Source organism: Myiozetetes cayanensis, unplaced genomic scaffold (genome assembly GCF_022539395.1).
Source record: "Myiozetetes cayanensis isolate MyiCay16 unplaced genomic scaffold, myiCay2020 scf1, whole genome shotgun sequence".
NCBI lineage: Eukaryota > Metazoa > Chordata > Aves > Passeriformes > Tyrannidae > Myiozetetes > Myiozetetes cayanensis.
In genome coordinates this window covers 143,244,655-143,259,907 of record NW_026086604.1, presented here as the reverse complement: position 1 = coordinate 143,259,907, position 15,253 = coordinate 143,244,655, and the positions used below count along the sequence as shown (strand labels likewise).

Below are 15,253 nucleotides of genomic sequence, written 5' to 3'. Positions count from 1 at the left end.
AAATTTTGTAAACCAGCAGAAAAGCTGACTGGATGGGGAGTCGGAACATGATGGGAGGAAACAAGTGAATGTGGGAATTGAGACACCTGTTAGGAGTGGGAGATGTGAGGAAAAGGCAGGTAAAGCTTGTGCTTGAAACAGTGCTTAGAACTTTGGATTTTAAATAAATAACATTCTCTGTGGAGCTTCCTTGAAAAATGTAGCAGTGGTTCAGAAAATATTTTTGTCTTCCTAAGGTACGAAGCAAAACCACTCAGTACCCAGAAATTTCAACAGCAAATAGGTGTGGTAGAACAGTCACATGAGGCATCATGCCCTAAATATTTTTAGAGGAAAAATACCACTAATTACTTCTGTGATAATGTGAATGTGAAAATGAAATAAAAATAAAACCTCCTGAAATTAGAATTCATGATTTCTTTGTTTTATATCAGAAATAATCTGTGAAGTGTATGGTAGGGGATTTGTCACTGCATAAATTTCAACCATGTCTTGGGTTATGCTGATAAGAAATGTAAAGGACTTTAATCAAGAAAACATTTCATGAAAATGTCCTACATACTACTTTTCTTTTGATAGAATACAGGCTTGGGAAAAATAGACCAGTGCATCTGTGTGAATTTGTTCCATCTGTGTTTAGCCAAAACTTCTGCATTTTAGTACTTTTGTTCAAGTTTGAAGACGCTACTTGTCAGCCTGGAGGAAAATGATGAAAAGAGTGCAAATCAAAACATCCAATTTTAAAACATATTTAAAGGCACTTAGGTTTATTATTTTAGTCCCATTTTTCATCTGTGGAGTTGAGGTGCCCTTGGAATAGGTGTTACATCCCCTTATCTACCCTCTTATCTCTTGATCTCCTAGGACTGAGCAATTGCTGCTGCTTCAGTGTTAGCCTCTAGTAGATGCCTTCACTGCCTATTTTCTGGCTAGTTCATAAAAGTTCTTTGTTTCACCTTTGTAATGTTTCTGGTTTAGCCTTTACAACATTTTATCAATCTCTGGCACAAAGCTGTCCAGAACACTTTACAATCCCATGTTTGGGAGGATCATGCTGAGCAGTGTTTTCTCCTGCGTTCCTTGGGCTGTGTCTTCTCCCACTCCTGCAGGTGCCTGGTGAGCTGTCTGAGCTCAGGAGCACTTACTCCTTCTCCATAGTGGATCATAGCCCAGCGTGAGGAGTTCTGGTCAATGGCTGGGCTTTATGGCATAATTATTTAATGAGATGGCAGGAACCTCTGACCTTGTGGTAGAAGAAAGGTCATTCTTTTTCTTTGTAAGGGTCAGCAATGCTCTTTGGTGGCTTTGTGCAAGGTGTCAAAGTGGGAAATGTAAAGCTCCCTTTGAGGAGAGCTGCCAGAAGCCTTGGCTGGCAATTCCAGTCAGGTGACCTCAAGTGGCCATTCAGGGGCTGTTTATGTATATGTAATCATGATATTCATGATTAGCAGGTATTAAAAGCAGTCCTGTAAGTACTAGTGTGTCTTAATTCTGTGTCTGCAGTTGTGTCTTTTTGAAATGTAGAATCCATTCATATACTGCAGTCTTGGCAAAACAGCTCGTCCTGTTTGGCTGGAAATTGGAAAAGCTCATCTAGAAGTCTTGCATGCTCCAACTGTTGAACAAATTGCAGGGGAAGGGTGTGTGCTCCTACACAGCTCAGCTAACCCCTCCTGGAGCTGTATGGAGAGAACATATGGTTGGCTGTCACACATGTTTGTGTCTCCATTGCAGCTAATACATATCCCCCAATAACAAGTGTAATCAGACTTGGACATGGGTCAGTTAGCATTCTCCAGCACTGCCTTTCCTTGGTGCCTTCTTTTTCATCCAGTTCTTTGATTTTATTTATTTTTTTTGTCCTTGATATTTAATGCTTGTAGGGCTGTTGTTTGTTAATAGCATGAGATTATGCTGATGAATAAAGTGAGTCAGACCCAGAAGGCTACAGAATTGGTATAAGTGGCTAGAAACAGAATAGTGCTAGTCTAGAAAAGTTTAAGAAATGTGTTTTATTTTTGTATAGGTAAGTAGTTACAACTTGTGTTCTTTTCTTTTTGGAATGTATCTTTTTTTCCCCAGAATGAGTAGTTGTCAAAAGACAGTAGTTTCCACAGGTATTTTCTATAGCATTTCATTAAAACATAGCAGAACTTTTCAGGATAGCAGAGACTGCATTAACCTTTCTAGTGCTGATTCTGAAGTCTGAGCTACACGTAGAGCTTGCACGAGTAAGTTTTGCACTCACAGTTGAGATTGCATGACTGAGACCACTCTTTGATGAACACAAAAACTGGAATTCCAATAGAGCTTTTAATGGGCATGGACATAGAGTGTGGATGTCTGAGGTTTATGCTCTAAAGTAAAGCAGGAAGGCTCAGTGTAGTGAGATCAGTGTCTTGCAAAACAGCTGCTCCAGTTCTGGCATCCAAATCCTGATCTTGAAGGGAAAGTTTCTGAAAACAAGCATTGATACAGTAAAATTATGGGGTTTGTGATACTTACAAACATAGATGTAATAGAGATATTGCTATTCCTTTCCTTCTGAGAGTCTCTCTTATGAAAGTAAAATGCTAACTCTGCCTTTCCCTTTTGTTTGTTTTTATTAAACCTCCTTAGCATCTCTTTCCTTGCTAACATCCTTCTGTTCCATGAGTCTCCATGGCCTGTCCTCAGAGGTGTTTGGATTATACATACATATGTTAATCAGACCAATTGTGCTCAATTTGGGTTTGCTTTGGAGGTTTATATCTCTTTCACTCTTGAAGCTTTGGGGCTTTTTGTCTGCTATTCTGTCTGGTTGTAGCCTTTTTTTTTTTTTTTTAATAAAGTTGTTACATAAAAACAAATACATTTGTGAAGTATAAGCCTTTCATTTTTTTTGTAAACTTTGACTGCTCCCTTAGCTATATCTTAAAGCATTTTTGTGAGGTCAGAAAGCATAGTGCTTGAATGTTTACCTGGGATGGATAAAAAACATTTTGAGATAAGGGTATGATAAAATGAAAATAACTTGGGATCAGGAGTCCATTAAAGCCCAGGAACTAAGTACACAGATCATTTATTCTCTAGACCAGAGTTATAGTAGCTTTGAGCTGGGGTTTGTAAGGTGTGCTGTCTTTTAAAGCAGTAAGTGTCTTGCCGGATCATCCTGTTTCTGATCTTTCTTCCCACGTTTTTTTTTGGTTATGGATGAAGTTGGGCTGCTGGATAAGGAAATCTGCAATCTCTTGCACAACTAATTCCATTAATTCTTTTTCTTGATCTATGAGTTGATATGTATCCACCTGACTGTCACACTTGCTGCACCTTTATCATATAAATTTCTGCACTGATCTAGTTAATTAGAAGTTTAAACCACTTTTGCATGGTAGATTTTGCTCATTTAGTAACTGGTCCTCAAGCAGCATAAAAGTTATGATGTATTTAGTGTCTTTGCATAAGAGCCTGCATATGCATTTTAATTCTAAGAAATGAGTAAGTGTGCTAGTACAAGAAATAACCAAATACACAGTAACCAAAAAATTTTATGGAAAATTGTACCATATTAGAACCCTTCTAATTTTCAACTGCTGACATCAAATATAACTTGTGTAACATTCTGAAACATTATTTTCATCAGGCCAGCACAGGAAAACAAAATGGATTTTTTTTTCCCTATTAATTTGAAGGAGAGGGATCCATTTTCATTTGGGACATTATCTAAATAAATGTTCTCTGTTGTAGAGAAAACTGGAAAGTAAATGATGACAAGGGAGTAGCGTTCCAGAATACAAATTTAGTATTTTTGAATTTTATCCAGTACTGTTCTCCATTGTCTTCATCAGCTGGTGAATTAAAACTAGGAAATATTCAAAGAATAGAAAAAGTAAGGACAAGTACAGTTATGCATACCTAGAGGAATAAGATTGAGATGCCTGATTATCTGGTTTTTATTGGTGGGTTTTTTTAAAAACATGCTACTGATGCTTGTTGAATAAATGAAGAAAAAAAAAAGACCCTGATGATTTACTGTTTGAATTACTTGAAACTGGCAGTATCCCAGGTTTGCATCTTAGTGAATTTAGTGCTAAAATGTGAAGAAGTAGTTGCTAAATCAGGTGGAGGAGTTTCAATATCCCTGAAATGTTGCAGCAAGATGTATTTTCTAAAGAGATTTTACTTTATAATGTATTCTATAGTTCATATATTTTAAAACAATTCCCCAGGCTCTTAAATGTTCACTGAATTACACATGAGCACAAAGTGTAATGCCAGCAAAATTTGTACAAAGGGGCTTTTAAAAAAACCTTTGTCTTTTGACACTGATCACAAGAAAACAGATTCTTCATGCTGCATGTCCTCTGTATTTTGTGATTTAGGCAGCTATTGGATCTCTGGAACTTCAAGAAGAAACAAAAGAAGAATCTGATGAAGAGGAGGATGATGATGAAGAGTCCGGACGATTACGTTTCAAAACTGAACGGAAAGAAGGAACAATAATTAGGCTCTCAGATGTGACAAGAGAAAGGAGAAACATTCCAGAAACTTTGGGTGAGGTTTTGTGGCAATGGACCGTTTTGCAGAGCTATAATGAATGAAAGTAAAAGACAGGCTTGCCAAAGCTCTTCCAAAAGAGTTTAATGGCAAAAGTAGAACAGTCACCTTCTAACTTAGACTGGCTTATATCCAAATTGTCCAAAGTCGTGTGGGGTGTCTTGTAGTATGTGGGGTGTCTGTCTCCTTGGGAATAATGCTTAAACATACCGTGTTTTGAAAATCGTCATTATATTTGTTCACTGGGACTTCTGTGGTGTCTTGAAAAGCTTTCCTGTATTCAAGCAGCAGCTCTCTGATCTGTGCTTTGCTTCGTATTCTGCTGGAATACATTTTAAGGAATTTCTTTGGGTGATTTTCAGCTGATAAATCTTACTTGTGTTCTGCTGTGAAATACCTACATGTTTGCTGTTTTCCCCCAGGAGTATAAGCATGCTCTGAACCTGTTGTATTCCTACTCTTGGATTGGCCTAGAGAAAATGTAACTAGTTGGGGAGTGTGTTAGAAATCACAGAAACCCTTTTTTTCTGGATTCAGCTTTTCTAACATGAAACAATCTGGATCTCTTAAAGCCCCTTAATCCTTTAGGCAGTGTCTAAAAGGGTATAATTTCTTTGTATTTGAGCAACAAAACATGTGAGGGTGTTTGTTTCTAGGAACACTGCTCAATGTATCTAATGAATTTGCCACTGCTGCTTCAGAAGAATCAGTAGATTTGAAACTTTCTTGCAGTTGCTCTGTTTTAGTCTGTAAATAAAATCATATTGGTTTATGGCTTTGAGAGTTAACTCAAGACCTGTCATGTGCCCTGGGTTTTCAGGTGTACGATATGGGTGTTGTGCCTGCCCCACTGGGGATAACCTCTTCATGTTGGCCTTACAGTGGTGGCAATAATAATAAATAGTAAGTAAAATTAAAATTAAGGTATTAGGAAGATGGGCAGAAATTAAACTTTTCCTCCAGAAAGGTGTCCTATTCTAGAAAAAAAGCTCTGATCTTTTGAAGAGAATCAAGATATGCAAGAGAGGTGAACTGGTAATGAAGGCAAATTGTCAGATACTGTTGGCTAATTGTCAGATACAACTGGGAAAAGATGTGTGTTATGATACTTTCAAGTTTTGGCAGACTGTGGGGATGGATTCTTCACACAGAATCCTGTAAGAGGGTGCCCTGCAGCCTGAACTCAGAAGCTGGGTGCTTCTGCTTTCTTTACAGATGAGTCGGTGTCTTTGGACAACAGGGCATTTTGGGATTACATTCCCAGAGCAAATACAAGAGTACTAGAACTCATCCTGATGAAAATTTCCTCTTATCTTAAAAGCTTTACTTTGCAAAGGATGCGAGTTCTAAGCATTTTTCTGGTGAATTGTAATAACCTGCTAATTTAATCTGATTGCAAGGAATTTGGGCATTTAGTATGCCTGCAGAAATGGAGAAGGCTTAATTCTGTAAAGAGGTGTTGGGGCTAAGAGGACTTGTTCACGAGCAGCAAAGGATCAGCTACTAGACCTTCACAGTGGTGTTCTGTGTCATGCTGTGAGAGATGTCAGTGCTTGATTTTGAATCAAAGGTGTTTCTCTTCTGTTGTTCATATTTAGCAAAGAGCTGCTTTTACATGCAGTGTCAGGCAAAGCATGTATTAGGGCCTTTATTCAGCATTGTTTTAACAATCAGGAATTGATTCTGATTAGAATCAGACTGAAGGGAACCCTCTAGAGGCACAGAGTGGTCTAAATGGGCAAGGGTTATTTTAGCTGAGGTGCATTCCAAATATGTTTACAAGCATAAGACTGTGTGTTTACGTACCACATACAGACCACATCTTTTTTATACAAAAGGTGCTGGTGGCTTTACAAAACAGAGTATTGTAAAAGCAAGGGTGCTCTAGAATAACTAAATTTCTGCACATAATTGCAAGGTAAATGACAATTGCATGGGCATTTGTGTATCTGTGGATTTATTCTTTAGTTTAATATGAAAGGACCAGACGGTGAGGAGAAAACAGTCAAGCTCCACTACAGGTTAAAAGAAAAGTGGTTTGAATTAGACTTATTTTTAAATGTAATTTTAAGTGATTTGGGGTGTAGCTCTGAGATACAAGGAAGAGATGAAGCAAAGGTGGATTATTCTTTAAGGAGGTTTTTCTGAAAGTGGTATTTGGCAAAAATACAATCTTACTGTTCTGAAATGGTTTCTATTCATACCAGCTTTTCTTGTTAATTTGTTGATAAAGAGACCAGATGATTGACCATGTGGTAGAAAGTTAAACCGCAAAAGAGTCTCGTTTGCATATAAATATCTACTTCCTTTTGAGATTATAGAGCAAATTTTTACAGATGCTGTAGTTTAAAAATGAAATTTCATTGCAGACCTACATCTCCTTACTTCAAAATATGAACATAGTTCAGAAAATACCTAAAGAGGAATTAACATTTCAGTTGAAGTTACAAACGTAATTTCCATCCTGTCACATTTTGGTGACCTTTTGTGACAGCTTGTCTCTATTCGAGGAGTGCATTCTTACTTACTGATTAAAGATGTCATTTGAAACCATTTTATTACCAGCGATAGTGAAATTAATCTTGACACTTAGAGACACTAGAAAAATAATTGCTGATTCACTGCATTAACTGTGTGTGTTAGAATGGTACAGTCAAGATGAGACTAAGTGTGTACTGGTAAAAAAGATGTAAAAATATAAAGTGTTCTCATGAATGTAGCTGAGATCTTTCCTAAACATTTCTGTATGCAAGGTAATGTAAATGGTGGTTTTGCAAAGTCCGAAGGAGAGGTATTGTAGGACAGCTGTGCAGTTGATTTCTAGTGATACCAAGTTTGTCATCTTTGATAAGACATAAGTAACTTCTTTCAGTGCATGTAGTTGAACTCTTCCCAGAGTGGAAATTGCCATTATTCTCTGGATTTAGTTACCTGTTAAGGAATGTAAAGAGAAAAAATGTCTTTGGTATCACCAAACTAAAGTATTTCCTCTGTATCTAATTTAAGAAAAAATCAAACCAAACCCTTACACTTATTCAGAACCATTTGCAAAATGCTAACAAAGGTTAATTGGATGTGGCAGTACTTTTTGTTATGCCCTGCTTAGCTGGCTTATGTTCACTCTGATGACTAGTGGCTGAGATTTCAGGCATGACTAGGAAATTAAACCGAGTGGTTTCACTCTTGTCCTGTTGCAGAAGTACAGAGTGTAGTCAATTTGCAGATCTGGATGATGAGGAGAAAAAAAGTTACAACATGCTGCATATATATGTAAATGAATATATATATTTGAAAATCTCTGCATTACCCAGGATAATATGGATTCTGGGATTTTCAAAGCTGTGGCTTTGCTGTGCTGTTGCTCTGGGGGGAGCATGGTGAGGCAGAAGTAGCTGCAGAGCTGTGTGCTGAGGGTTGGTGTAGGCAGGAGCGAGGGCTGCCCCAGCCTGCACACACTGCGTGCAGTGCTGGATGGTGCCAGCCAGCTGAGCCTGGACTGCTTTGGCCACAACATGCACAAGTTCTTAGCCAGGGAGAAGCCCTGTAGGGAAAGCCAATCTCTTCTTCCTCTGCTTGTCAACTCATTTCAAGGTTAGCAGTGTGATCTTGCTTTCAGGGAAGACAGGCACTGTTTTTCTTGCTTCCTCCCTGCAAAACCATCTTCCATGTTGTCTCCTCTCCTTGATCTCTGTATTTGTGGCACAGTGCTCTCAAATGCAACATGCAGCCCAGCTAATAATTGAGCTGACTGTATTTTTCTGTGTGCTGTTGTATATCTGTATACAGCACTGGAGGTGTTCATGGCATGATTGTTGACTTTTGCAGTCTGTTTCTGTGTTCTGAACCTGCACTATTGTGTCTAAGCAAAATTGTAGGACACTGTTGCCTTAATGGCATGCTGTGAGGGAAGTGTGTTTGATGCTGATATAATCTTTTTTAAAAATCAGATGGTTATATTATACTTCTGTGGTCATAGATGTGGTATGAATGTAATGATGTTTGCTGCAGTGAATTCCTGGGATGGTGGGATGTTTTTTCTAAGGTTGGTGTTACACACGTTCACTTCCTTGGCTGAAAAACTGAACACATGAACTGTGCCTTTAAGGACATGGCCTTTAAACCTTGAGAAATTTTGTGTAAAGTGAGGAGGAAAACGATTTGTTCATTTTAAAGAGAGTGAAAAGCACATCAAAGATCTTTGTGTGGATGCTGTCATCCCTTCCCTAAGGTTAATCAGCACAGTGCTCTGAAGTAATTTTGTTTGGAGCAGCCCGTTCTTTCTTCTGAAGTTGTTTCTGTTCAGTGTTCTTCAATATGTACTCAAGAGGCTGAAAGACTCAGGCATAATCTTGCCTTTTAGGAAATCTAGCTTTATTTCCAGGTTCATTAAAAGTTGCTTTCCTCACATGTGACTTCTGTATAACAGGAAGTTGCTTCTTACCATCTTATATGACTATCAGTGGTAGGTACTTGTGGAAGTGACTGAACTTTTTTTTTCTAGACTACAGCCTTGCTGAGTTCAGGGTTCTGGTATGGAAGATGGCAGAGAAATTGTCCTGCCTGTCCTATTCTTGGGTTAAAAAACCAATTGTCCAACTAGCAGCGCGCCCAGTGTGCACTGCAGAATTTAAAGGGAGGAGTGTTATTTCTTTGCAACATAGTGACACTATTTTTCCCCATAAGTATATGGAACTAATGATCCATCTTTCTGGCAGACCAAGTCAAAGCCCACATCTAATCTTTCATGCTTGTAGACCTCTGAAGAAACAGAACTTGCTGCATGTGTGGAGAGAGGAGGCTTGAAATCAGAGCCCTGTTTTTCCCACTGAACTGGCTTTTTTATCCCTGTCAGCCAGAGGTGGCTAAAATGGTTGTTTTAGTTGCATCTGATGCTTTTGATTGCTTTGGACAAGAGTACATTTGTTTTAATTTTGCTCAGAAATCCGTAGTGTGCACATATAATACCATACTAATAAGACTTGAGGCACTGTGGTTCCTTGCCTCTTTCTAAAGCATTTTGTGAGATTTTCCTGATAAAGCCTGATTGTCTTGGGCTCTGCTCATGTCTTGAGGCATGTTCCTCGAGGTCAAAGGTAGCATTTCATAAGAGTGTCTGCTAAGGCTTTATACCATTTAATTGTGGTGTCAGAGAGGAAAGGAAAGGACAAAGAGAAACTTGTCTCGTCACCAACCTGCAGAAATGAAATAGGAAACTCTGTGGCAGATCCTGAGCTTTTAAAAGTCTGTAAAATTTGCTGTGTTCTTACAGGCCATCAGCAAGTTCTGAACTTTTCCTTTAAAAAGCCACTGCTTTGTGGAGGTGCTGAATACTTCTGGAAACTGGGACATGCAAATTTACAGTCTTTGCAGCTCAGTCATGCAGGTAGTTTTTGTAGCCAAGTAAGAACAACTGCCGCAGTGGGAATGCACAGTGCTCACCCTTCTCTGCCCTTCTGTCAATCCTCAACTTCAAAGACTAATGGAGATTACTTATGAAGATGTTTAAGGGGATGGTTTAAGTAGCTTTGGCTTTTAGACTCGCAGGGAACTGTAAGAGTTTTCTAATTGCCTTAGCTGTATATTCTTGGTGTATATCTAGTGGTGTGGAGATGTAGTGTTAGTGTCTCAGCTGCCAGATACAAATTATTTTTATTCTGATATTCAGATATTGCAGCCACTGTGTGTAGTAGTGCCAAGTATATATTATATTAATTCAAAATATGTTTTTATTTGTCAGGAGTATGTTTCTTTTAGAGTAGTTTAATTTTGTCTTGTTAGAGGGAGAAGTCAATATCAGAGGTAACAGGGGATCTGACTGGTGAATGGCAAAAGATGAAACTGCATGTTTGAGGTTAAGTTTATTATCCTATTAAGGTGATTCAGACTTGGTGAGTGGCACTGCTCATACTACCATGGTGTGTTTCCTGAAGTCTGTTGGAGACTTTCTCTGCATTTTCAAGTAATTTCATTACCTGGGTCTGTTACTGAATAGTTTTAATACTCTGTCAACATTGTCCAAGGAAATTTATCAGTCTTTGTTGAGTACCCTCTTTTCTCTGGTGTTTATCTGTGATGTGAATTGGGTGGGTGTTATCAGCAGTGTGTTTTTCTTGAGCTGAGAACAGATCTTATTTGATGCTCACTCTTGAAGTACAGCTGAGTCTTAAACCACATACAATAAAATAAATAGTAATTAGTTGCATACTGGAAACTCACTTCAGCCATCAGAAAGTGGTTCTTTGGAACAGGCCAGTGTGCAGAAGAGTTTGGTGGATAAAATCTGTTCATATGTAAGGCTCAACAGATCCTTTACTGCAAAGTTTATGGAGGTTTCATTGTCCTACCTGACATTTCTGCAGATAAGTGAGATGCTTAAGATAAAACTTTAAAGGAGCCTCAGCCATCTCTTACAGCAGAAGGCAAATTTCAATACCATCTTAAAAAACAAAACAACCAAACCTCTTTGTTCATGTTTGTTTCGTTTATCTGCTGCCTTTTGCCTGTGCAAAAGACACAAGTATCTGTGATTTTTCCTTTTAAAGATGTCTTTAATGAAATGTTAACATGCCACCTAAAGGAGATCAAAGTGCCTGCAAATTTGATCTTAGCGCAGGGATTCTTCTGTAGTTCTAGCAATGTTCTTTTCATTGTATTTTCCTTCCTTTCAATGCAAAGCTAAGATATTTTTCCCCCTTTCTCTCTTAACAGAGCTTTCTGCAGAAGCCCAAGCAGCATTACGTGAGTTTGAAGAGAGGGAAAGGCAGCTTAAACAGGGACGATACGGCTCCAGGAGAGGAGGGCGAAGAGGAGGCTCCGTTATGTGCCACGGAATGGGAGAACAAAGGAGAGACAATAATGATAGGGGAAGAATGAAGGATCACAGGCCTGCACTGCTGCCAAACCAGCCATCAACAATGGTACCTTTTAATCCTTAGTGTTCTTTGAACTTCCTTTGAGGAAGTTAGGGAGAAATGCATTCTAAATCATGAATTTATGCAAAGGTGGAATACATGCTCCAGTGTAGGCAGGATGGGCTTTGTGTAACTTGATGATTGTGAAGTACATGCTTCCAAATGTAAGGTGCATTTTGACTCGTGCAACACAGTCAGACTTTAACCTGCTGATTTGCATGAGGGTAGAGGAATAACTTAATTCCTCTGAGAAGTCTTCTACTTGCAACATGGAAACATGTTCAGTATTATTAATAGTAATGTAGTTTTAAAGATTATTCTGTAAAATATTTCTAGGTTTTTAGCCAAGTAATATTTTTGCTGATACTTCTTAAAAGAATAAAAAAATCTATTTGCCTGACAGCCATTCTACTGTGGAAGTAAATAAAGCCCTAGGAAGGTAATGATTACTTCCCTAATAGATAAATTATTGTTGGGGATTTCAGATGAAATTAAACTTTGTTGCTACTTTGTTTTCCCCATGCTTTGTATCACAATCTGAAAGACCTTTTCCATCCAAAAAACCCCCATCAACTCTAACAAGTGTGTGATCAAGAGATAGCCCACACTTATTTTTGTTCACTTGCATAAAATGTACTGGAAACTGAGATTGTAGAACAAGGCCCTGTGTATGTCTTTTCAGGACAAGGTCTTCTGTATTAAACAGAGGTGGTTTTTTCCAACAGCAGTAACTAGGTGCTGGTCACTGGCAGGAGTCGGTGTTACCTCAGCGGTTGAGAGCCCTGCAGTAGAATGTTTCATGCTTTTAAAACAGTGAAGGTTGAATAATTTACTCTTCTGGTTTGCTGCAGTCTTTGCTAGCTATTTTGATTTTAAATGTTGTAAACATTTTTGTGCTTGTCACAGTATCTTCTTGTGTATACTATGTAGCTGGTGTGCTTTGTGTATATGGCTGCAAAAAAAAAAGTGTCACACCTTTGTTGCTAGAAGGTTGCCTCTTTGGGACTCCACTATCATTCGGAAGTTACTGGGTAGTTCTGAGACCTGGTGTCACTGAGTTCAGAGGCAGAAGAATGTCTCTAAAAAAAATAGGTTTTTTTAAATTAGAACTGATTTTTGCTATTTGTTTTTGAGTGTTAAGCAGCAAAAGACTGCCTTCTGTGCTAGGAAAGGTACCTTTGAAAGGTGTCTTTAAAGTAGTTTTTTCTTCAAGCAGTATGGATAGGTTTGCTGAACTGATAACTAAAGAATCTAGTTTAATTTGTGTTTTAACTGTTTTTAACCAGTTCTAGATCTGTTTTCTCATGCTCTTCTATGTGTGAGACAGAAGTTAGTGGATTTATTCTGATACCTGAACTCAGATTTCCAGTGTTCTTTACATATACCTTATTGCAGTTGATGACAGTTTCCAGTGTCATGCAGAACACTACCATATGAAACTAGACAGTTTCACTGTTAAAAATAAGTGACTGTGTCTGCATGCCCTCTGTGCTTCCTTGCTCTCTGCTGCTCCTTCACATGAATGTCTTTGATTGCTCCTTTGCTTTCCTGTGCTGATGGTTCTAAACAGTTCCAGTTAATATAGGGGAAAGAAGTTTTTCTGTTCGTAATTAGCCTTAATTGTTCTCCAAAGGTGTCTTGGTTTTGTGCTCATTTGTGTCAGGATATTTTAACTTTAAAGCCTGGTGACTTTGTTCTTTTGTCTGACTTTAGACTCATTCACAGAGGTTAATTCCAACACACCAGCAACCTGTTATGAGTCTGTTCCAGCAGCAACAACAGCAACAACAACAACAGCAACAGCAGCAGCAACAACAACAGCAGCAGCAGCAACAGTTACAATCTCTGCTTCCTTTACAGCATCAGCATCATTCTTCTCCTCCTCCAGTGCTACATATGCCCCCTCCGATAGAAACGCCTCGAATCATGATGACTCCACCTCCAGTGACACCTCAGCAACCGAAGAACATACACATAAATCCACATTTCAAGGGGACAGTAGTGACACCTGTACAAGGTGAGCTTTCTGAGCACCTTTCCAGTCATGCAAGAGTGACTCATCTTATTCTTTGCCAGGGATGCAACAGTTTGTTTACCAGTTCATGGAGATATGCTTCCGGCTGCTGTTGTTTTCTTTTAGCTGGAAACAAATGTTTTGCCTGAAGTAAGACATAATGTTGTTGGACTGTCGCCAACTGAAATAGCAAAGCCTTTTCAGCTTTTATGTTTGTTGCTCTAATGTAAAGCCTGTGAAGAGCAGTAACATTGGAAGCTGAAAAGAGAATGGGCTTTTTAAAAATAATAAACGTCAGTTTTCAAAGCTAGGTAAGTACTGCAGTTTGTAATTTCCCACGTCATTCCAGCTTCAGCTAAGCATTCACAGAAATGACCACCCATCTGTTTCAGTGAGAGGGCACTCCTTGCACTGTAATTGCTGTGTGAAAGGTACCGGTTTACTGTCCTTCCTTGACAATATACATGTCCTCAATTCTCCTTTCAGGGCCACATTTGTAATTGTTTGATTCACAGCCTGCAAGTACATATTTTTCTGTAAGTTAACACAAACACTCTTTGGGCTACACTTCTTAGGGTAGCTTTCAGCAAAGCTGATAATGTTACTTCTTATTTAGGAAGTGTTTAATCCCTAAGAGGGTAAAAAAAGACGCCTGCATAGCTCTGATTTGTGATTTTGTTGGGATTAGATAAAGAAATACATAAATATTTATACATATCTACCATTAGGTTTTCTGTATTTTTCCTCCTTCAAATCAGCAGAACTCCAAGCCACTGCTATCTCTGCTTCATTTATTTAGCCAATGAAAAGTAGGAACTTGGCAGGGTAGAATATTGTGAGTATATGGAGATCTATTAGGCTTCCCACAGATGGCTTTGTAGTAGCTGTGTTGTAGAGCTTATTTGGCTTTTCCCTGTGATGCTTTCCACAAAATTATACATCAAGACAGATTATCTGGAACCACTCCAAAAGATCCTTTCCTCTTGGATTTATGCCTTCTGTGCATTTTCCTAACATTGCCAAAGTAGAAGTTACAGTTTTGTGAGGAGCAAAAATTGCTTTTAGACTGTTCTTCTCTCTCCCTATGAAACAGTCAACAAATCTTCCGTATCTAGGTGAGCAGGTGTCCTCCTGATGCTGGGAATGGCTACTGAGGACCTGTGCTTTTGACTAATGTCAAAAGTACACCTGTGTATTTTCTTTCTTTTATCTGAGGTTTTTTTTAACCTTACTGGGCAGCTTCAGGCTTGTCCCAGCCTTCCCACTGTCTGTGGCAGGTTGCAGGTCTCTTGCTTTATCTTGAGCATAGTCTCTTTTTCAGTCTTTACTTGCAGATCCTCCTCTCACTGTAGAAATTTAATCTTCTTGATTAGAGAGCATGTATTCGAAGCTGAGTCCTTTGCAGTGATTGAGAGTAGTGGCCATCTCAGTCTCTTAGTCTGCAGCAGTACAGTTATTCATTTGCACACCTAAGGAAAATGTGTTTGAAATTAGGAGCCTTCTATGGGTAGATGAGGATAATTCTGAAATTTTCAATGGTATTTGCATATTAAAATGAACTTCTAAGAAGTCACTGCAGGCAAATGGTAGACAGAAATTCCAGTGTAGGGAGTGCCATTCTAAACTTCCTCTTAAACATCTGCTTGAAGCCCCAGTAGGCAGAGACTGGTGGTTGACAACATAAGGATATGTTTCACTTACAGCATCATTTATTTCAGGTTAACAGGAACTATGAAAGATCAGATTGACTTCATGTTCTTGATGATGCCCTGCCCCTTTTTGGCTGAACATA

The 15,253-nt window shown here is 38.7% G+C and overlaps 1 protein-coding gene across 5 annotated transcripts in view; it reads left to right on the top strand.

The window, feature by feature from the left end:
- Positions 1-15,253, top strand: part of RBM33 (RNA binding motif protein 33) — a 102,673-nt gene that overhangs the window by 23,363 nt on the left and 64,057 nt on the right. For 4 of the 5 annotated variants that reach the window (XR_007627860.1, XM_050307666.1, XM_050307646.1 and 1 more), the window contains exons 7-9: positions 4,362-4,533; positions 11,245-11,453; positions 13,161-13,464. Coding sequence is in view for 4 of the 5 variants with exons in the window: in XM_050307666.1 (XP_050163623.1) it covers positions 4,362-4,533; positions 11,245-11,453; positions 13,161-13,464 (685 nt within the window). In the remaining variant the exon portion in view is untranslated. The remainder of the gene's footprint in view (positions 1-4,361; positions 4,534-11,244; positions 11,454-13,160; positions 13,465-15,253) is intronic. The other variant, XM_050307658.1, reaches the window with a different exon arrangement.